The sequence below is a fragment of the Cucurbita pepo genome, chromosome 16, assembly GCF_057944985.1.
Source record: "Cucurbita pepo subsp. pepo isolate OVF chromosome 16, ASM5794498v1, whole genome shotgun sequence".
Taxonomy (NCBI): Eukaryota; Viridiplantae; Streptophyta; class Magnoliopsida; order Cucurbitales; family Cucurbitaceae; genus Cucurbita; species Cucurbita pepo.
Genome location: NC_141813.1, coordinates 13,510,041 through 13,525,896, shown reverse-complemented (window position 1 = coordinate 13,525,896; position 15,856 = coordinate 13,510,041). Strand labels below are relative to the sequence as shown.

At 39.3% G+C, this 15,856-nt stretch overlaps 4 protein-coding genes and 1 pseudogene across 5 annotated transcripts; 2 read left to right on the top strand and 3 right to left on the bottom strand.

The window, feature by feature from the left end:
• Positions 1–318: 318 nt before the first annotated feature.
• On the bottom strand, positions 319–3,864 carry LOC111777751 (rho GTPase-activating protein 1). Its single transcript, XM_023657469.2, has 5 exons — positions 2,607–3,864; positions 1,813–1,933; positions 1,584–1,703; positions 1,254–1,484; positions 319–1,132 (listed from the first exon to the last, which is right to left on the bottom strand). The coding sequence occupies exons 1-5, from the start codon at positions 3,053–3,055 to the stop codon at positions 554–556; spliced, it is 1,500 nt and encodes a 499-aa protein (XP_023513237.2). The 5' UTR covers positions 3,056–3,864; the 3' UTR covers positions 319–553.
• Positions 3,865–3,993: 129 nt separating this feature from the next.
• LOC111777749 (uncharacterized) lies at positions 3,994–4,944 on the bottom strand. The gene has a single exon (XM_023657465.2). The coding sequence runs from the start codon at positions 4,660–4,662 to the stop codon at positions 4,111–4,113; it is 552 nt and encodes a 183-aa protein (XP_023513233.1). The 5' UTR covers positions 4,663–4,944; the 3' UTR covers positions 3,994–4,110.
• Positions 4,945–5,053: 109 nt separating this feature from the next.
• LOC111777748 (protein SUPPRESSOR OF K(+) TRANSPORT GROWTH DEFECT 1) lies at positions 5,054–9,100 on the bottom strand. Its single transcript, XM_023657463.2, has 8 exons — positions 8,302–9,100; positions 7,781–7,886; positions 7,061–7,259; positions 6,128–6,196; positions 5,983–6,057; positions 5,787–5,885; positions 5,532–5,687; positions 5,054–5,369 (listed from the first exon to the last, which is right to left on the bottom strand). Exons 1-8 carry the CDS (start codon positions 8,771–8,773, stop codon positions 5,244–5,246), a joined length of 1,302 nt encoding a protein of 433 aa, XP_023513231.1. The 5' UTR covers positions 8,774–9,100; the 3' UTR covers positions 5,054–5,243.
• Positions 9,101–10,440: 1,340 nt separating this feature from the next.
• LOC111777888 (zinc finger A20 and AN1 domain-containing stress-associated protein 3 pseudogene) lies at positions 10,441–11,594 on the top strand (annotated as a pseudogene). The gene is made up of 2 exons (XR_015412210.1): positions 10,441–10,763; positions 10,871–11,594. The product of XR_015412210.1 is annotated as a zinc finger A20 and AN1 domain-containing stress-associated protein 3 pseudogene (transcript).
• Positions 11,595–12,815: 1,221 nt separating this feature from the next.
• On the top strand, positions 12,816–14,879 carry LOC111776728 (beta-1,6-galactosyltransferase GALT29A). Its single transcript, XM_023656056.2, has one exon. The coding sequence runs from the start codon at positions 13,534–13,536 to the stop codon at positions 14,698–14,700; it is 1,167 nt and encodes a 388-aa protein (XP_023511824.1). The 5' UTR covers positions 12,816–13,533; the 3' UTR covers positions 14,701–14,879.
• The last annotated feature ends 977 nt before the right edge of the window (positions 14,880–15,856 follow it).

Genomic DNA, 15,856 nt, shown 5'->3' with positions numbered 1-15,856 from the left:
GCCATTTTCATCTCCAATCAATGTGGGATCTCACAATCTACCCCTTTGTGGCTTAATGCTTTCATCTCCAATCAATGTGAGATCTCACAATCTACCCCTTTGTGGCTTAATTCCCTCGCTAGCTGTGTCTGCCTTTGATACCATTTGTAACAACTCAAGCACACTGCGGGCAAATATTATTCTCTTCGAACTCTTCATTCTAGACTCCGTTTCAAGGTTTTAAAACACGTCTAAAAAAGAGATTTTCAGAATGTTTTATTCATCTCTAACCAACTGTAATCTCCATATAAGTACATCACCTAAAATAAAAAATATTAATAAAACTATTAACTAGAATTGATTATTTACGTCCAACATGACAGAGGCAATTCTTGTGCCACCGTTAGTCAGAAAAAGAATACACGAAAACTACACAGTATGTATGATATTATGTTATGCTAATGCCATCCATAGCGAAGCATAGAAATTAGCAAACTCGTGGGTCGGGTCAGCATATTCAAAAAAACATATAAAAACATCTATACCACAGCAAATTGTGTTCACTGTTTGCGTATTATCGCCATGCTTCAATTCGCTCTCTCGATGAATTTATACAGCTCAGTTTGCTGAGCCGCTTCTGTACCGGTACCGGTGCGAAGACTCGAAATACAGTGTTCTGGTTAGTTAGTTTGTTAGTCTGGTCTTTCAGATTTGAAACATTTGATAGACAAGTCCTGTTCTTTTCAGTTAGGATTACAACTTCTGCCTTCAAGTCATTGCCTGCAACAGCTTCTTTGTCTTTGTAGGCATTCAGTAAAGCTCCATACTCATTAGGTAGCAGTTTTTTGACAAGGCTTAAAGAAAAAGCATCTCCATCAGAAAAATGTGCATCTTCTTCATCAAGAACAGGCAGTTCTGCAACAAACTCAGGCTCGGCCTGCTCGGCCTGCTCTGCCACCTGAACCATGGTGGCAGTATTTCTGAGGCAGGGCTGTGAAGGACTCTGGTGGCCACTCTCATCAGGTGGCTCTAAATGTGTAGCAGTCGAGTCGAGAACGGAGTCTTCCCTTCCTCGCAGTGTCCTTAAGATAAGCATCCTGAGAAAGTTCATTACTTGAACAGCATACATCAATGCAGTCAAAGGGTCAGCCATCTGCACGACAAGAATGCCAGAGAACCATTGTCAGATGGATCGAGCAACCAATGATACATCGACAGGAATGTTTTCGTCTCGAGACAGTGGACTCAACTAACACAAGCTATTTGAATTTCACCTGAGTCATATTTGGAGCGAAGACCATAGCTATGTTGCGAGCATTCATCTTGTTGAAATGTTCCTGCTGGACAACATCTGCCATTAGGTTGATAGCCCAATCTAGCAAAGAAGCTTCACTAGGAGGTAGATGCCTTATTAGATCAGCACATTCTTCTTCTGTTTGACACTCCATGACCCGCTCCGACGACAGAGAATCCAAAATCCCAGCTGGGAGTTCTCTGAACCACGCCTGTGAGTTACGAGTTTCTCGTTTCAGAAGCATTTCAATGATTATAACGAAGTTTCAATATTTCGTGGACTCGTCGAATCTAACGTAAATTGAGATAACCTTAATAAGGCCAGCTAAACAATGTAAATCGATGTTGTCTGGTACTACTCCTTGGTTTAAATGCTCACGTACATACTCCTCTTGACTGTTCTCTGCAGTGATTCTGAAAATACCTTCAGCCTAAAGGGGTGAAGAGACGGATCAGACGCGCACACTCGAACGAACCAATTAACAAGACTTGAAACAACCTTCTGCATTGTGGGTAAACATAAGGGAGAGGTGTATGTACCTGCAAGCCACCTTGAGCATACAGACAGTGTTGCATTTGTATAAGAATTGTGGGAACGCTATTCCCTCTCGAGTCGTATGAGAGTTGCATGGATTCCGTTGAAACCCCGAACACAGTTGAACTATAAGAGAAACAGCACCAGATATGCAATAAGGATCATGGAATCACATGAAAGGTGATGTAGAGAACCAAAATAGATTAGGGCTCTACATTTGGAGAAGTCATTTGAGGAGCTTAGAATGATATGGTTGACAGTTCTCTACAGCATGGGATGCGAGGGAGAAGCCAAAAAGTTAACCAGGCGCATCCGAGGGGGTTTGGGGGTGAGGGGAGCCACAAAATATATGCTTAGCCTTCAAGGCTACTGCTAGCGTGGCTAGCAGATGTTGTTCTCTTTTGGGATCTCATAATCCACCCCCTTCGGGCCTAGGGTTTTCGCGGGCACTCGTCCCTTTCTCCAATCGATGTGAGATCTCACAATCCACCCCTTTTGGGACTCAGCATCCTCGCTAACACACCCTTATAAAGAATGCTTCATTCCCTCTCCAACCGATGGAGAAACTAGAGGAATGTCCATTTCCATGATGCCTCAAATCCAGGAACAGAAACATTGCTCAACAAATCCTTAATCCAAAAGGAAAAGAAGAAGAGAGGCAACAGAATTTCACAACAGACAAAAGAGATAGCTATTCAGGTAGAGAAATAGACAGGAACAGGAGAAGTTCGAAACATCAGAATTCAAGAATGGCATAACCAAAGGCAGCAACAAAAGAGCAGAAGCAATGAAAACATACCTAGCACTGGGAGCCCTGCGAGGCACTTCAGGTTCAAACTCAACAGGCAAACCCAAGAATCCATTAAATCTATCAAAAGTGACATGCGTGACATGTCGCACATCAGTCGGCCAACCGATCTCCATCGCACAAACCTCTCTTCTATCACTCTTGCAAACAATAAAAGATTTCCTGAAAAGGGTCACAACTAAAGCCAACAACGAGAGCTGATCTCTCCTTTGCTTTAACCGCTCCTTCCCTACCACCTCCCCTTCCCCATTGCCATCCACAGAAGAAGAAGAGGAAGAAGAACACGAAGTGGGTATTGGAGGATGCATGTCAACAAGGGGAGATCCATCGCCATCGCTAGGAGGATCGGAAGAAGAAGAAGAAGAAGAAGAAGAAGAAGCAGAAACCCTTGTATGGGATGAAGCAAAAAGGGCAGAGGAACGAAGAACAACCAGAGTCATTGCTTTGAATTGTTGGGACTACAAAAGAAACCCCAAAAAAGCTAAGAAGGATTTTGAGAAGGGAAGAACAAAAATGGTGTGTTTTATGTTGATATGATCGTGGAAGAAATAGAGAAATGTGGGTGAGGGAGTTGGGAGCAGGAGAAGAGAGTAAGCATTACTATTTTTGATTGTGGCCACTTCAACCAGACGCCTCCTTGTTTCCCTCCTCCAATCGCTTTCTCTAAATAACTTTTAACCCTTTTTGCTTCTTTGGATCCGCATTTTCCATTCCTTCCCACAACAACAAACGCTCTCCAATTCATAATCTCCCTCCTTAAACCTCATTACTCATAAAAATAGCAACCTCCCAACGCTTTATTAACTTCCTTTCTCATTTTCTGGGAACTTAAATGCATTATTATATTCATAATCACCATCCAGAATCATGGGTTTGTTCCTTCAAATCTCATCCATTTATGTGAACTCAAGAAATCTACTCTGTTTTTTAATATAACAAATACATACAAAACATAAATTTATAATTTATATACTAAATATGATTACTTTTCACTTTCTACATGATTCAATGCAACGCGTAAGTTCAATCAAAATCAGATTCACCCTTAATTAACCCTTAATTTTTCCGTAATTTAATCCTATTATTGTTCTTCTTTTAATTTAAAAAAATTGCTAAATGAAAAAAATGTCATACAAAGCAGACAAATTAAACAATGACAGATGATTGAACCGTTATTTTGAGTACTAAAATGACCGAAGTCGCTATCAGGCTGTAATTTGGTACCCATAACATTAGAAATTTCTTAGAGAAAAAGGGTTCAAATCCCAAATGATAAATCAATTAATTAACGATATTTGAGGAAACTTAGAGCAGAAAATTGATAATTAATTATGAAAAACAAGAGCAAATGATAGTTAATTATGAAATCCAAGATGAATTTGAAACGATAAAGCAAGGCATTATGAACTATGATTGGCAATTCAGTAGGATTATCCATTAATCTCACAGAAGCTAACGCAGGGAGGCGGAAATTAACACTATATAGCATCCCCGATCAAGTAAGAAACAGCTTAAGTTGAGAAGTATTTTCCTGATCAAGCACATCCAGGAAGACGGGATCAACGGTCAGATGGCTGTCCACGTGCACCTTGAACCTGTGATTCCACCACAGCACTTTCGCAATTCCCCCAATGTCCACACTCGCATCCAGAACCATCTCCCGCTTCGCCACATCGGAGATGAACCGACTGCGATGGTGGGCCAGCTTCAGGCCGTCTAGCCGGGCCGGGAGGCGGAGGACCTGGCAGGACCGGGACTGCTGCGAACCGGCCTCGACCAGGGCAGACCCCAGATGGGAGCCGTCGTAGAAAATGGACATGGCGGTGGAGGAGTAGTGGATAGGAGCCACGTTGGGGTTGGTAACGTGGACGGTCAGGATGAGCTCCGCGTCCACCACCGGCGGCTTCACCTTGAGGGAAGTGAACTTTATAGAGATCAGGTGGAAGGTCGGGTCCTTGGGCTTGGCGGAAATGATCGCCGTCGCAGCAATCGCCGACGCAGCTCCAACGAGGGCGGAGCCCCAGCTCCAATTACGCTTCTTCTCCATTGTCTTCGGTGGAGGAAGGAAGAAGAGGTAGGTGAGACACAGACTTTCGAGAAAGTAAAGTTCAATTGGAGGAGCTACAGCCTACTAAGGAAGGTGGTGAAACCAAAGATGGTAGAGTTGACAGTAATACCCCTTCTGGCCCGAAGAGACCGTGGTCGGTGGAGGGTAGCTTTTGGAAAAGAGGAATTATGTTGGATTAGGGATGAAATTGACGGAATGCGACCACAGAGATCACGTGGCCGACCAAAGCCGCTGTTTGGAAGGACGGCGGTTGACGACGATACTAATCATTTTAAAGCAGCCGCATTTACCTTAAACTTCAATTTATTTCTTTTTTTTTTTTTTTTTTTTTTTTTTTTGGAACAATACTATACACGACGGAGGCATGAAATGTGAGAAATCTGTCAGATTTCAATGTTTCAGCTCAATACAAAATGTCATATTTGCTTCCCTATCGATTGACAAAAGAAAAATATATATAAATTCGTCGGAGCTGGAACAAATAAAATACAACTCTGCTGGGTTGTGCACAATATCGACGAAGATTGAGATAGACTCGAGATATAACTATAACGAACTCGTCAACCTTCCTCCCCAAACTCCTTCGTAAACTTTTCATGAATCTCCAGATCAGATTTACTCACCGTAGGCCTTTGTCTAGCTAGAACCTTGTCGAAGTCCGTTCTTGTAATTGGAGGAGGAAGAATCTGCACCCAAACAAGTAAAAGATGTTAATAATATATATATTTCTCACTAAATGAAAATTGCGAGTAACTAGCAACAAGCAGCCACAAGGAGCACCTGTACTGCACGTCAAATATCAAATTTTAAATCCAAACGCTCATTTAGGATGGTAATATGCGATGTACCTTTGAGGCGAGTCCTTTGGCTGCCAACTCTTGCATGGTAATTTGGACAGCACCTTGTTGCTTTGGTCCACAAGGTACCCACATACCATCAGGAGTCTTGATGAAGAACATAGCATCTTGTGTTTTACGAACAGGCTCGAAGAGCACGTCCTTCACCTACAAATTTAAGAAGGGATCCATGAACTACGTTCTGACTAATCTCTGATTACAATTCAATGAATAATTCAGTTCCTCCAACTACTATTATACACTTACACAAACAGAGACATCTGAGCCAGAGAAACCATCTGTCCTGCGGGCTAAGCTTTCAAAATCTGCTTCCGTTAAATTATGTGGTGTATCCCCCAGATGCACCTATTTAAATACATCTAGGAATTTAGCAGAGTTCATTCCAGGCGAAAAAGAAAAATCTAGCTTTTTACAGGACGAAATAAAATATAATTCCCAGAACTTTGAACATGTGCTGCCTGGCTTTTGCGTCGGGAAGAGGGATGTATATCCGCTTGTCGAATCGTCGACGAATGGCCTGTAAACACTACTTATCAGCAAATATGCATTACACTTCCTAATCCTTTACATGATGTGGAAATATTCACCTGATCCAAAGCATAGGGAGTATTTGTTGCAGCAAGGACAAGAACCTTTTGATCATTGTGTCCTACACCCTATTAATGCAAGAAATATATGCTTCAATTTTCAAATAACATTAGTAACAATTTAAAAACAGGCTTCCAAAAACATAAACATAACCGAAAATTTATAACCCACCAAATGTCCAAATAATTTCCATCCCCTTTCCCTAAATTTATTCCTGAAGTGAATCACAAAGTAATCTTCTCCAAAATAAAATAATACAGACACAATAAGCTATTGCTTAATTAGTGATACATGAGTAGATTATTTAACTGTAATTAGAAAATAAACTAAATTTTCTTTGTGCAAATTTCACTAAGCATCAAAATTCATCTGACAAATTATTTAATACAGAGATCATTCGCAACAAACATACAGAAAAATAAAAAACAAACAGCATGCATGCAACATGTGGAACACACATTAAAGGGTGGGCACGTTAAGAAAACAATAAGAGAAAGTTATAATGAGTTCAAACCCCTCGGCCTCAGGCTTGCTCATCCAGGTCCCCATCTTTGTCCATTGCCCAACTACCAAATTTTAAAATGTGAACACAGTAGCAAACCCATACAAATGGAGAAGTTTGAAAACTTTTGGATTGTTTTTGCAAGATATGAAACAAACCAGATATTCTAAAGTCTTAGGTTTAAGCAGTGAAAACCCAGGTCGATGGGCAGAATCACATAAACAAGTAATTGGACTGTTAATTATTACAACAGTCTTCAGATCTAACTGAAGTCAACTTTCAACTAGCAAGAAAACACTTGAATGTTGGTCAGCAGCAAGTAAGGACACATTTTCACAAAATGAGAATGGCAAAGGGTGCATAAGATAATAATAATCAACCCCCTCCTTCAATACACAAAATACTAACACTGTTACTCTACAAAAAATACCTGCATTTGCACAAGAAGTTCTGTCTTAATGCGTCTTGAAGCTTCACTTTCATTACCTTCACCTCGTTGACCACACAGCGAATCTATTTCATCAATAAAGATTATAGAAGGAGCACTATCACGAGCCATTTCAAAAAGATTTGAAACTAGCTTTTCACTTTCACCCATCCATTTCGAGACAAGGTCCGAAGAAGAAATGCTATCAGCAGAAAATGAAAAAATACTCAATTTAAAACAAAAGGTATAGAATCAGCAAATGGCTGAGATTAGTGATAACTAAAAACACATTCAAATAACCGCCAAAGATATCCAGATAGAATGTGGAGTGTGTATGGACTGCAATTGAATATAATGGGAATGAAAGCAAAATCTGTTACTAGACATGTTGAATAGGAACATTTATAAAATGATATTCCACACAGCTAAATTTGTTATTAACCCCTTGGATCCTCAACTCTAATGCAAATAAGAGATCGCTTTAAAATGAGATATTGTTCATATTCGCTGCACTCTTTCATACTAGCTGCTCACATGTCATAAATTTTGTTGATACCATAAATTTAAAAAAAAAAAAATAACAGCTGCATGAGTATTTTAGGGTTGTAAGTTGCTCACAGGGTCACCTTATAAGAAAACAGCAAGGTAAATGGAGAAATATATTGCGTCACGACTAAACAAAAAATAACAGAAGACAAGTTCATATGCTCAAAGGACCATTACCTGAAAAATGTTGAGTCGGCCTCCGTCGCAACAGCCTTTGCCAAGTATGATTTTCCAGTTCCAGGAGGCCCATATAACAAGAAAGCTCGCCATGGTCGCCTCTTGCCTAAACAAAGCCAGATAATTATCTTGAAAATGTTTTTATTTAAAAACTAAGCAGAAACCTTCATAATTGAAAATGAGAACAAGTCTTCTACACATGTTTATTCCATGTCCAATTCAGTAATTGAAGGGGTAGAATCAAGCAATTGATCAGGATAAGATTCACCATTAGAGTTAAACAAGAAGATGGTGCTCAGGATCTCCTTCCAACTCCAAGAAAGAGGAGCACAAAAAGGACAACCAAGCATTCAATCCAGCATAATCGTAATCATTACGCATCAAATCAGACTCAAATGCGAAAGGAATAAAATCCCAATCTCAAGGAGACAACGCAACTTTACCGACGTGATAAAGACCATTGCAAACGAAGAACGTAGATCAATATGCTAGTATATCGAAAGAAGTCAAATGGAACTAACCAGTAAAGAACTGCGGGAACTTAACGGGTAATATTACCGCCTCTTGCAATGCCTGCTTGGCGCTCTCTAAACCAGCGACATCGTTCCACTTGACATCCGGCTTCTCCCTAATAATCGCGGAATTAAGACCGGCCCGCAACTTCGTCTGTTCCGGATCCTCTCCATCTCCTCCATCGCCATCCTTGGGCTTCGTTTTGGGCTTAGTCGCAACCGCTGCATCCCCATTGGAAGCCGGACCAGGACCGCCGTCATCGAGAACCGCACGTATCTCCTCAGCACGGCGCAAATACTCGGTGAATTTCTGGGTGATGGCTTCCTTGATCTTAGGATTCTTCTCATACTTCAAATGAGTTTTGAAGTACTCCAAGGCGTTCATATACAGGGGGAAGGCTTTCGCGTAATTGCCAGCATTATCTTCATGTACCGCCTGCTTCACGTACTCGATAGCTTGCTCCTTGAAATTGCTATACATCTCTGGAATAACTTCAACCAAGTTTCATAGATAGCCTAAAACAGTGCGTGCAAATTGTATCCCGATGAAAACAAAAACCCTAGAACATCGATCTTTGACTCTTCGAATCTCAAAGCAAACAAACGATTGAAAACCTAGATTTCAAGTGGTGATTTCCAAGGAAGCATATAATTTACCGGGAAAATCCTTGACCTCGAGATCGGAGGCTGAAGCTTGAATGGAATAGATCGGTTGAAAAATAACGTTAAGCAAAGCCTCACAAACAAGGAAAACAATTGCAAGGGAAAATCTTATGCCCCTGGGAGGCTCAGTTCAGCAAATAGCCCTCGCGTGTTGAAAAGTACACATTATTCTTTTATTATTATTATTATTAAATTAGCAATTTAGTTCATTTATTTTTTTTCCTAAGTTTCTGATTTTAATTTAATGCCTACGGAACTTTAAAATTGTCATTTTAAATTAATTTAATTAATTTATGTGTATATGTTTAACTTAAAAATCAGATTTAACATTTCTAAATTTATTAAACTAAAAATTTGAAAAATTAAGAGCATAATATTGGTAATTTAATAATATTAATTTAATTAATTTTAAGAAACAATAAGATTTTATTATATCTCGCAATACGAGGTTGAAAACTCGAGACGTAGAGAAATGGTACACACTACTTTTTTAATAATTAATTTTAGGTAACATGTAAAGTCAATACATGAACAATATTAAGTCAACCCAAATTGCTACTAGTGTTTTTTTTTTTTTTTCATTTGAGATGTTTACTACAAAAAAAAAAAATAATAATAATACACGACATTGAATAAATCAGTTTTCATTTTACATATTAACAAAAATTAAATTCTTAAAATATAGTTTAAAAGACAATCTGAAAAAAAGAAACCAATTTATGAGAGTGAATATATTAATAATAGTAGAGTATTGTGAATTTTAATTTCCATCAAATTTTGTTTAAATATACTTTTTACCTTAAATGTACAAAAAAAAAAAAAAATAAATAAAATGTGAGTTTTTTTTTTTTTTTTTTTTTTTTGAAATAAAATGATATTTTTAAAATAAAGTATTAACGGTTTCCATTCAAAATTAGCTCTAATGGAATTTTAAATTTTTTAAAAAAATTAATGGTATTTTTTTTTGGACTCATTAAAACTTCTTTTAAAAAATTTTAAAAATATGTTTTTAGATGAATATAAAATTTAAAAACATTTTTATTAATTTAGTATAAAGAAAACAACAGGTAATTAATTATTGGATAAACAGAATCCCTTTTTTCATAAAATAACAATTGAGATGAGTATGAATGGTGATGTTCTTGATAAGCTTCAACGTCAAACAATATCTAAAAAATAAGTGAATTTGGAAAGAAAAATAAAATTATATTATCTGCAGATTAAAAAGAGAGAAAATCGGTAGCCATGGACTTGAAAACAAAATTAAAATGAATTAAACTCGGCGATTTCTAGATGATTTGGATCGCCAGCCAACCTACAACCGTGATTTGATTTTCACGCGTAGTTTTTATTACGGCATTGAACCAGCGAAACGCGTATTTAAAGAGATGGAATCGGCGTTTGTTTGGTGGCAAAGAAAAGTGGAAAAGGAATTAAAATTAAATTATTAATGACAAAAATTCAATATAATTAATAGAAATAAACAGGAGGAATACCAAATACGAAACAGAAAAATAAGGGGAGGGGCAAAGGAAATTGTCTGGAACTTTCTTTTCAGACCCAAAAGGAATCTCCAGAGAGCTCACAACCGCCCTTTCCCGTCTTGTCGGTTTACTCTTCTTTGGCCTTTTCAATTTCTTCCTTCATAATTATTTTGGAGATTCCTTTGCTATCCTTCAAAGCCATAGCCTTCGATTCCTCTCTTTCCATCGGTTCTATCTTCCAGAATCGGTTGATTTTTTCATTTCGTTTCGTTCGATCTTCTTTTTTATCGGTTTTCTGCGGATCGTTTGAATCATTGCAAACAGGTAATCCTCTTGTTTTCTCTTGATTTTGGATGATTTTGTTCGTTTTCTGATTTGGAATTCGACCTAATTTGTTTGTTTTGTTCTTCTGATTTGTGTTGTTGTTATAGGTTATAGATATTGTTTAATTGAGATTGGAGAAGGATGGCGGAAGAACATCGATGCCAAGCGCCGAAGCTCTGCGTTAATAACTGCGGATTCTTTGGGAGTCCGGCGACTCGAGATCTTTGTTCGAAGTGCTACCGAGATCTGCAGATGAAGGAACAACAATCCTCCTCCGCCAAGCTCGCGCTAAACCAAACCCTAACATCCGCCGTTTCGTCATCCTCGTTCTCGGATGCCGCTTTGTTAGATCTGAAACCGGCTTCAACAGAAGCGAACCAGCCACTGGCGGAGGTGGCAGAGAAGGCGCAGACGAGGACGGAAGTGGCGCCGGCGCCGGCACCGGTACCGGCACAGCAGCAGCCGAGCCGGTGTATGACGTGCAGGCGGCGCGTGGGATTGACAGGGTTTAAGTGCAGGTGCGGGATGGTGTACTGTGGGACTCACCGGTACCCGGAGCAACACGGGTGTGAATTTGACTTCAAGCAGATGGGGAAGGATCAGATCGCAAAAGCGAATCCGGTGGTGAAAGGAGAGAAACTGCAGAAGATCTGAGAAAGAGAGGGACAAAATGGTCATTTTGATCATCATCTTTCTTCCTTGATGTATGTCGATTTCGTGTGGGGCCAGCTTGTGGTGGGTTAGCCGACGGGACGGGATTTGCGTTGGACCATTTCGAAAATATTGGTGGTTGTTTAAATATTCAATAATGTTACCTGTATTTCAATTTAATTCTACTTAAAACAAGGAAAAATATTTTCCTGATCAATTAAATTATTGACCAAACCCAACATAAAACTAATAAAATATTTATCATACAAGATAATTGAGACCTATTTTCGTAATTACAAAACATAAAATAACACATAAATACGAAGGAGACTGGTCAATAGGGACGTAGTAGGTAGTTAAATAAATAAAGAAGGTTCATAATTTACCGTCTAGATTTGGAAAGCTCTATACATGGAGCCAATGTTTTGCATTGAATTCCTTACAAACTAATGGATGGCACGAGAACTACTAAATGGGGTAGTTTAAATCTTGTCGCTTTGCCCGCCTAGTTGGAGAGGGCGAGAGGTTTGGATGAGTATATACTGAACTCAGTAGGTTCATTATGCTTCAAACCAGCACAAGCACAACTAAACTATCAAATATTCACTCTTTTTGTCATACAAAAAACGAGTATCCTACCAGTGCTATCAAATTTATCTCAATTTAATTTGCAAGCATATATTGAACTATCGACATTGTTAATTAATTTAGTTAGATAATATTATCGTTAACCATTGAAAAAAAAAGTGATTTTTTTTATATAGAATGTATTAAAAAAAAACAAGTTTTGAGTTGGATGATGATGGTGTGTTTAAGCCACTAAACCAAGCATGATCCATGATATAAAAAGTTAAGTTTGGATTAAAACTGATTTTATTTTATTTTATTTAAATAAAAAAAAAAAAGAGAAAAAGGAATATTCCCCAATCGAGTTGACGAAAAATGACAGGTAAAAGTAGCGGGCTGATCTGATTCTGAAGTAGACCGTCATCTTATGTCGAAAAAAAAGCCACTATCGTTCTTGTCGCAACATTCTGTATCTAGGAATAATATTATATTCGTTAAACCGATCCCCACCAATAATTAAATTTATAATTCATTAATTAATTCAATATTATAAGGTTTAATCATGCTCTTTCTCGTGATTACCAACCAAACCCCTCAATAATAATAAGGTGCCACGTCAAGTTCCATTTAGGGTATAAAAACACTCGAGAATTTCTTGGATTATGTGTGAATTCCAGTTCCATAAGCGTGGTACATGACGAGCCAGAGGCGTGATCTGAACCGTCTGATGTAAATACCATAATAAAAAAGCCACGTGGAGCCATCCATTTGGTTACTGACATGTACTGCGCCTTACCTTATAATTTTTTTTTTTGTGTATATAAAGCGTGCAATAATGGCCGGAAGATCGACGGGAAATACCGTCCGAATTCGAAAGACAATGCTTGTGATTCTGAGCTTTCTTTGCTTCTCTCAATGGAACCCGCGGATCTATGTTAGGGTTTGTAACTCTGGTTTGAATCTTATGGTTTCGTTTATGGTTTCTGGGATTCTGTGTTTGTCCGTTACTTCTACTCAACTCCCTGATCTTCTCTGAATGCTTTGTTTACGTTTTAATGGTGAATGGTGGCTTGGAACCGACATTGGGGTTCTAAGTTCTAACAGCAAAATTTGTAGTTCAGTTACTTGTAGTAGTGTTAATTAGGAAATTGGTTGCCTGCTGTTTCTTTCGGATCTTTATTGGTGTTACTGTTCTTTGAGACGATTCTCTTTTGGATCGGTGTATTTTGTATCTAACTCTGTATTCTGGATCTTCGGGATTTCATTTTCGCTCGGATTCTCTGGATGCGTGGTTCTTGTTTCTTACCTACTCTTTCTAATCTCGTCACCGACGAGATTGCATTCATATTCACTGCTTGTTGCTTTTCAAAATCTCTAAGCAATCACAGAAATCTCGCCTTTTCTGAGTTCAAATTCGAAGCATCTTAACTGTTCCCCTATTATCTCTTTGGATGCCGAACTTCCTGGGAGTCGATCTGCGACATATTGGTTCAAGATCTGTCCAGCCAATGCTAGGTTTCATTTAGCATTGCCCCCCAATCGGTCCGTCGCGATGAAGCGCACGGTCCGTCCAGTGTTCAGCGTGCTGCTGTTCCTTACCTTTGCCGTCACTCTCATCTGCCGCCTCATCTTCCGCCGCGGCCTCAGTTTCTTTGAGATGGAAACTAATGTAATCTCTCCAAGATCTCCAGCATTCATGTTCAATTCCACACTGCTGAAATTTGCTTCGGTTGATTTGGGAGAGGCTCAGTCGAAGCGAGAGATAGAGCAGTTATTGGAGGGGAAATTTGGTGGTCCGAGGACGTACAAGACTTTCGCTACTTGGCGAAGATTCAATCACTATGACATGAAAGCGAGGCCCTCGAATAGCTTTCCAGTGACATTCCGCTCTCCAGCTTTCTACCGACATTGGTTGGATTTCAGGCGGGCATTGAGTGGCTGGGTGAGAAGAAAAGGGTTTACGACGGATATAATGCCAGAACTGGTAAGGCTTATCAAAGCCCCACTGGACAGGCACAACGGGTTGGTGGGTTCAGATCAACGGTATTCATCATGTGCCGTCGTGGGAAACAGTGGAATCCTATTGAACAGTGATTATGGGAAGCTAATTGACAGCCATGAGATTGTTATTCGATTGAACAATGCAAAAACAAACAAGTATGAGAGCAAAGTTGGGTCCAAAACCAGCGTTTCTTTCATCAATAGCAACATCTTGCACCTTTGTGCCAGAAGAGAAGGGTGTTTTTGCCATCCTTATGGGCCAAACGTGCCGACAATCATGTACATTTGTCAACCTGTACATTTCATGGACTACACTGTCTGCAACAGTTCCCATAAATCCCCGCTGCTGATAACAGATCCAAGTTTTGATGCTCTGTGCTCTAGGATTGTAAAGTATTACTCAATCAAACGCTTTGTGGAGGTGACAGGGAAATCGTTGGAAGAATGGAGCTCAGCCCACGAAGGCCCCTTATTCCACTATTCTTCTGGCATGCAAGCCGTTATGTTGGCCGTAGGAATTTGTGACAAAGTAAGCATATTTGGGTTTGGGAAATTGGCTTCAGCAAGGCACCATTATCACACAAACCAGAAGGCCGAACTGGGTTTACACGATTATGAGGCAGAGTATGCTTTCTATTACGATTTGATTGCTAGGCCACAGAGAATACCTTTCTTGTCGGACAAGTTCAAGATACCTCCTACGGTTTTATATCGATGATTTTGATGTTATTAGGTAACTTGCTTCATTATTTTTTGGTATATTTTCGTTAGGCTGGCCAATGACTGGTCGGAAAGGAAATTTTTTTTTCTTAGTGCTTTTAGGCTATCCTGTGTACAATGCTTTACAACTTTGCACATAATAAGATTTTTGAGCGAGCATGATTTGGAACTTATGAATAGCTATCATGAATGAAATCCTAATTCCCATCCAAATGTGGGGAAGGGAATGAATCACTGAGAGCTGTCTTTGTGCTCTGAATCAATTTAAGAGCCACAAAAGTGTATGATTCGTCTGTCTTTGTTCTACCCAATGCTTTCACTCCCACCACCTCCTCCAATGACTTTGTGTCCTGTCCCAACCACTTGCTCATTAATACAACCTCCTCCTACTGAAAATGTTGGAAGGATGCAGTAGTTTATACACACAATCTCTCGAGCCCACTGCTAGTAGAGAGTCCTTTTTTAGTCTTCTCTTCCGGGCTTCTTCTCAAGGTTTTTAAAATGTGTCACTTAGAGAGAGATTTCCTCAATGTTTCGTTCTTTCTCCAATCGATCTAGGACCTCTTGTTGTTTCTATAATCTCTTCCCCAAGAGAAGCAATGGCTACGACCAAAGACCCTTCTCGTAAAAACGTACCTGTTCTGCAGCATCAGAGGACACAACAGCTCAGCCAATTGCCAAGTAGAACGAGAATCCTCGTTGAGGTACATTTTGATTTGATGTTTAAAAGAAAATCTCGGTACTGCTGAGTACTAAGTATGGTGGAGTGCATAAGAAAAGAGTGAACCATGTATTACCATAATCTGTCTTTTCTTATATCAGATCCAAGTGAAAAGAAAAAGTATGAGATCCAAGTTTCCAGCTTGAAGCAGTTGGGGGTTAAAGATTTGGAAAGTAGCTGAAAGTGAGAGACCATTCCATGGGTTCCCTTTAACATTGCTTAAACTTTATGACAGAGACACGTCCATGCTTGTTCCTGACTTCTCTGTCATACTACTAGAATTCCATGTGTCATGGGACACCACGGTGCCTGCCACATATCCAACTCGATTCCTTTTGAAAGCCCCACCCATTGACAAGAGTACTAAATGTTAAGTGGATAATATCATACCAATGTAGTAGAGGTCTAGTATTTATAATGTGAGCTAGCTCTG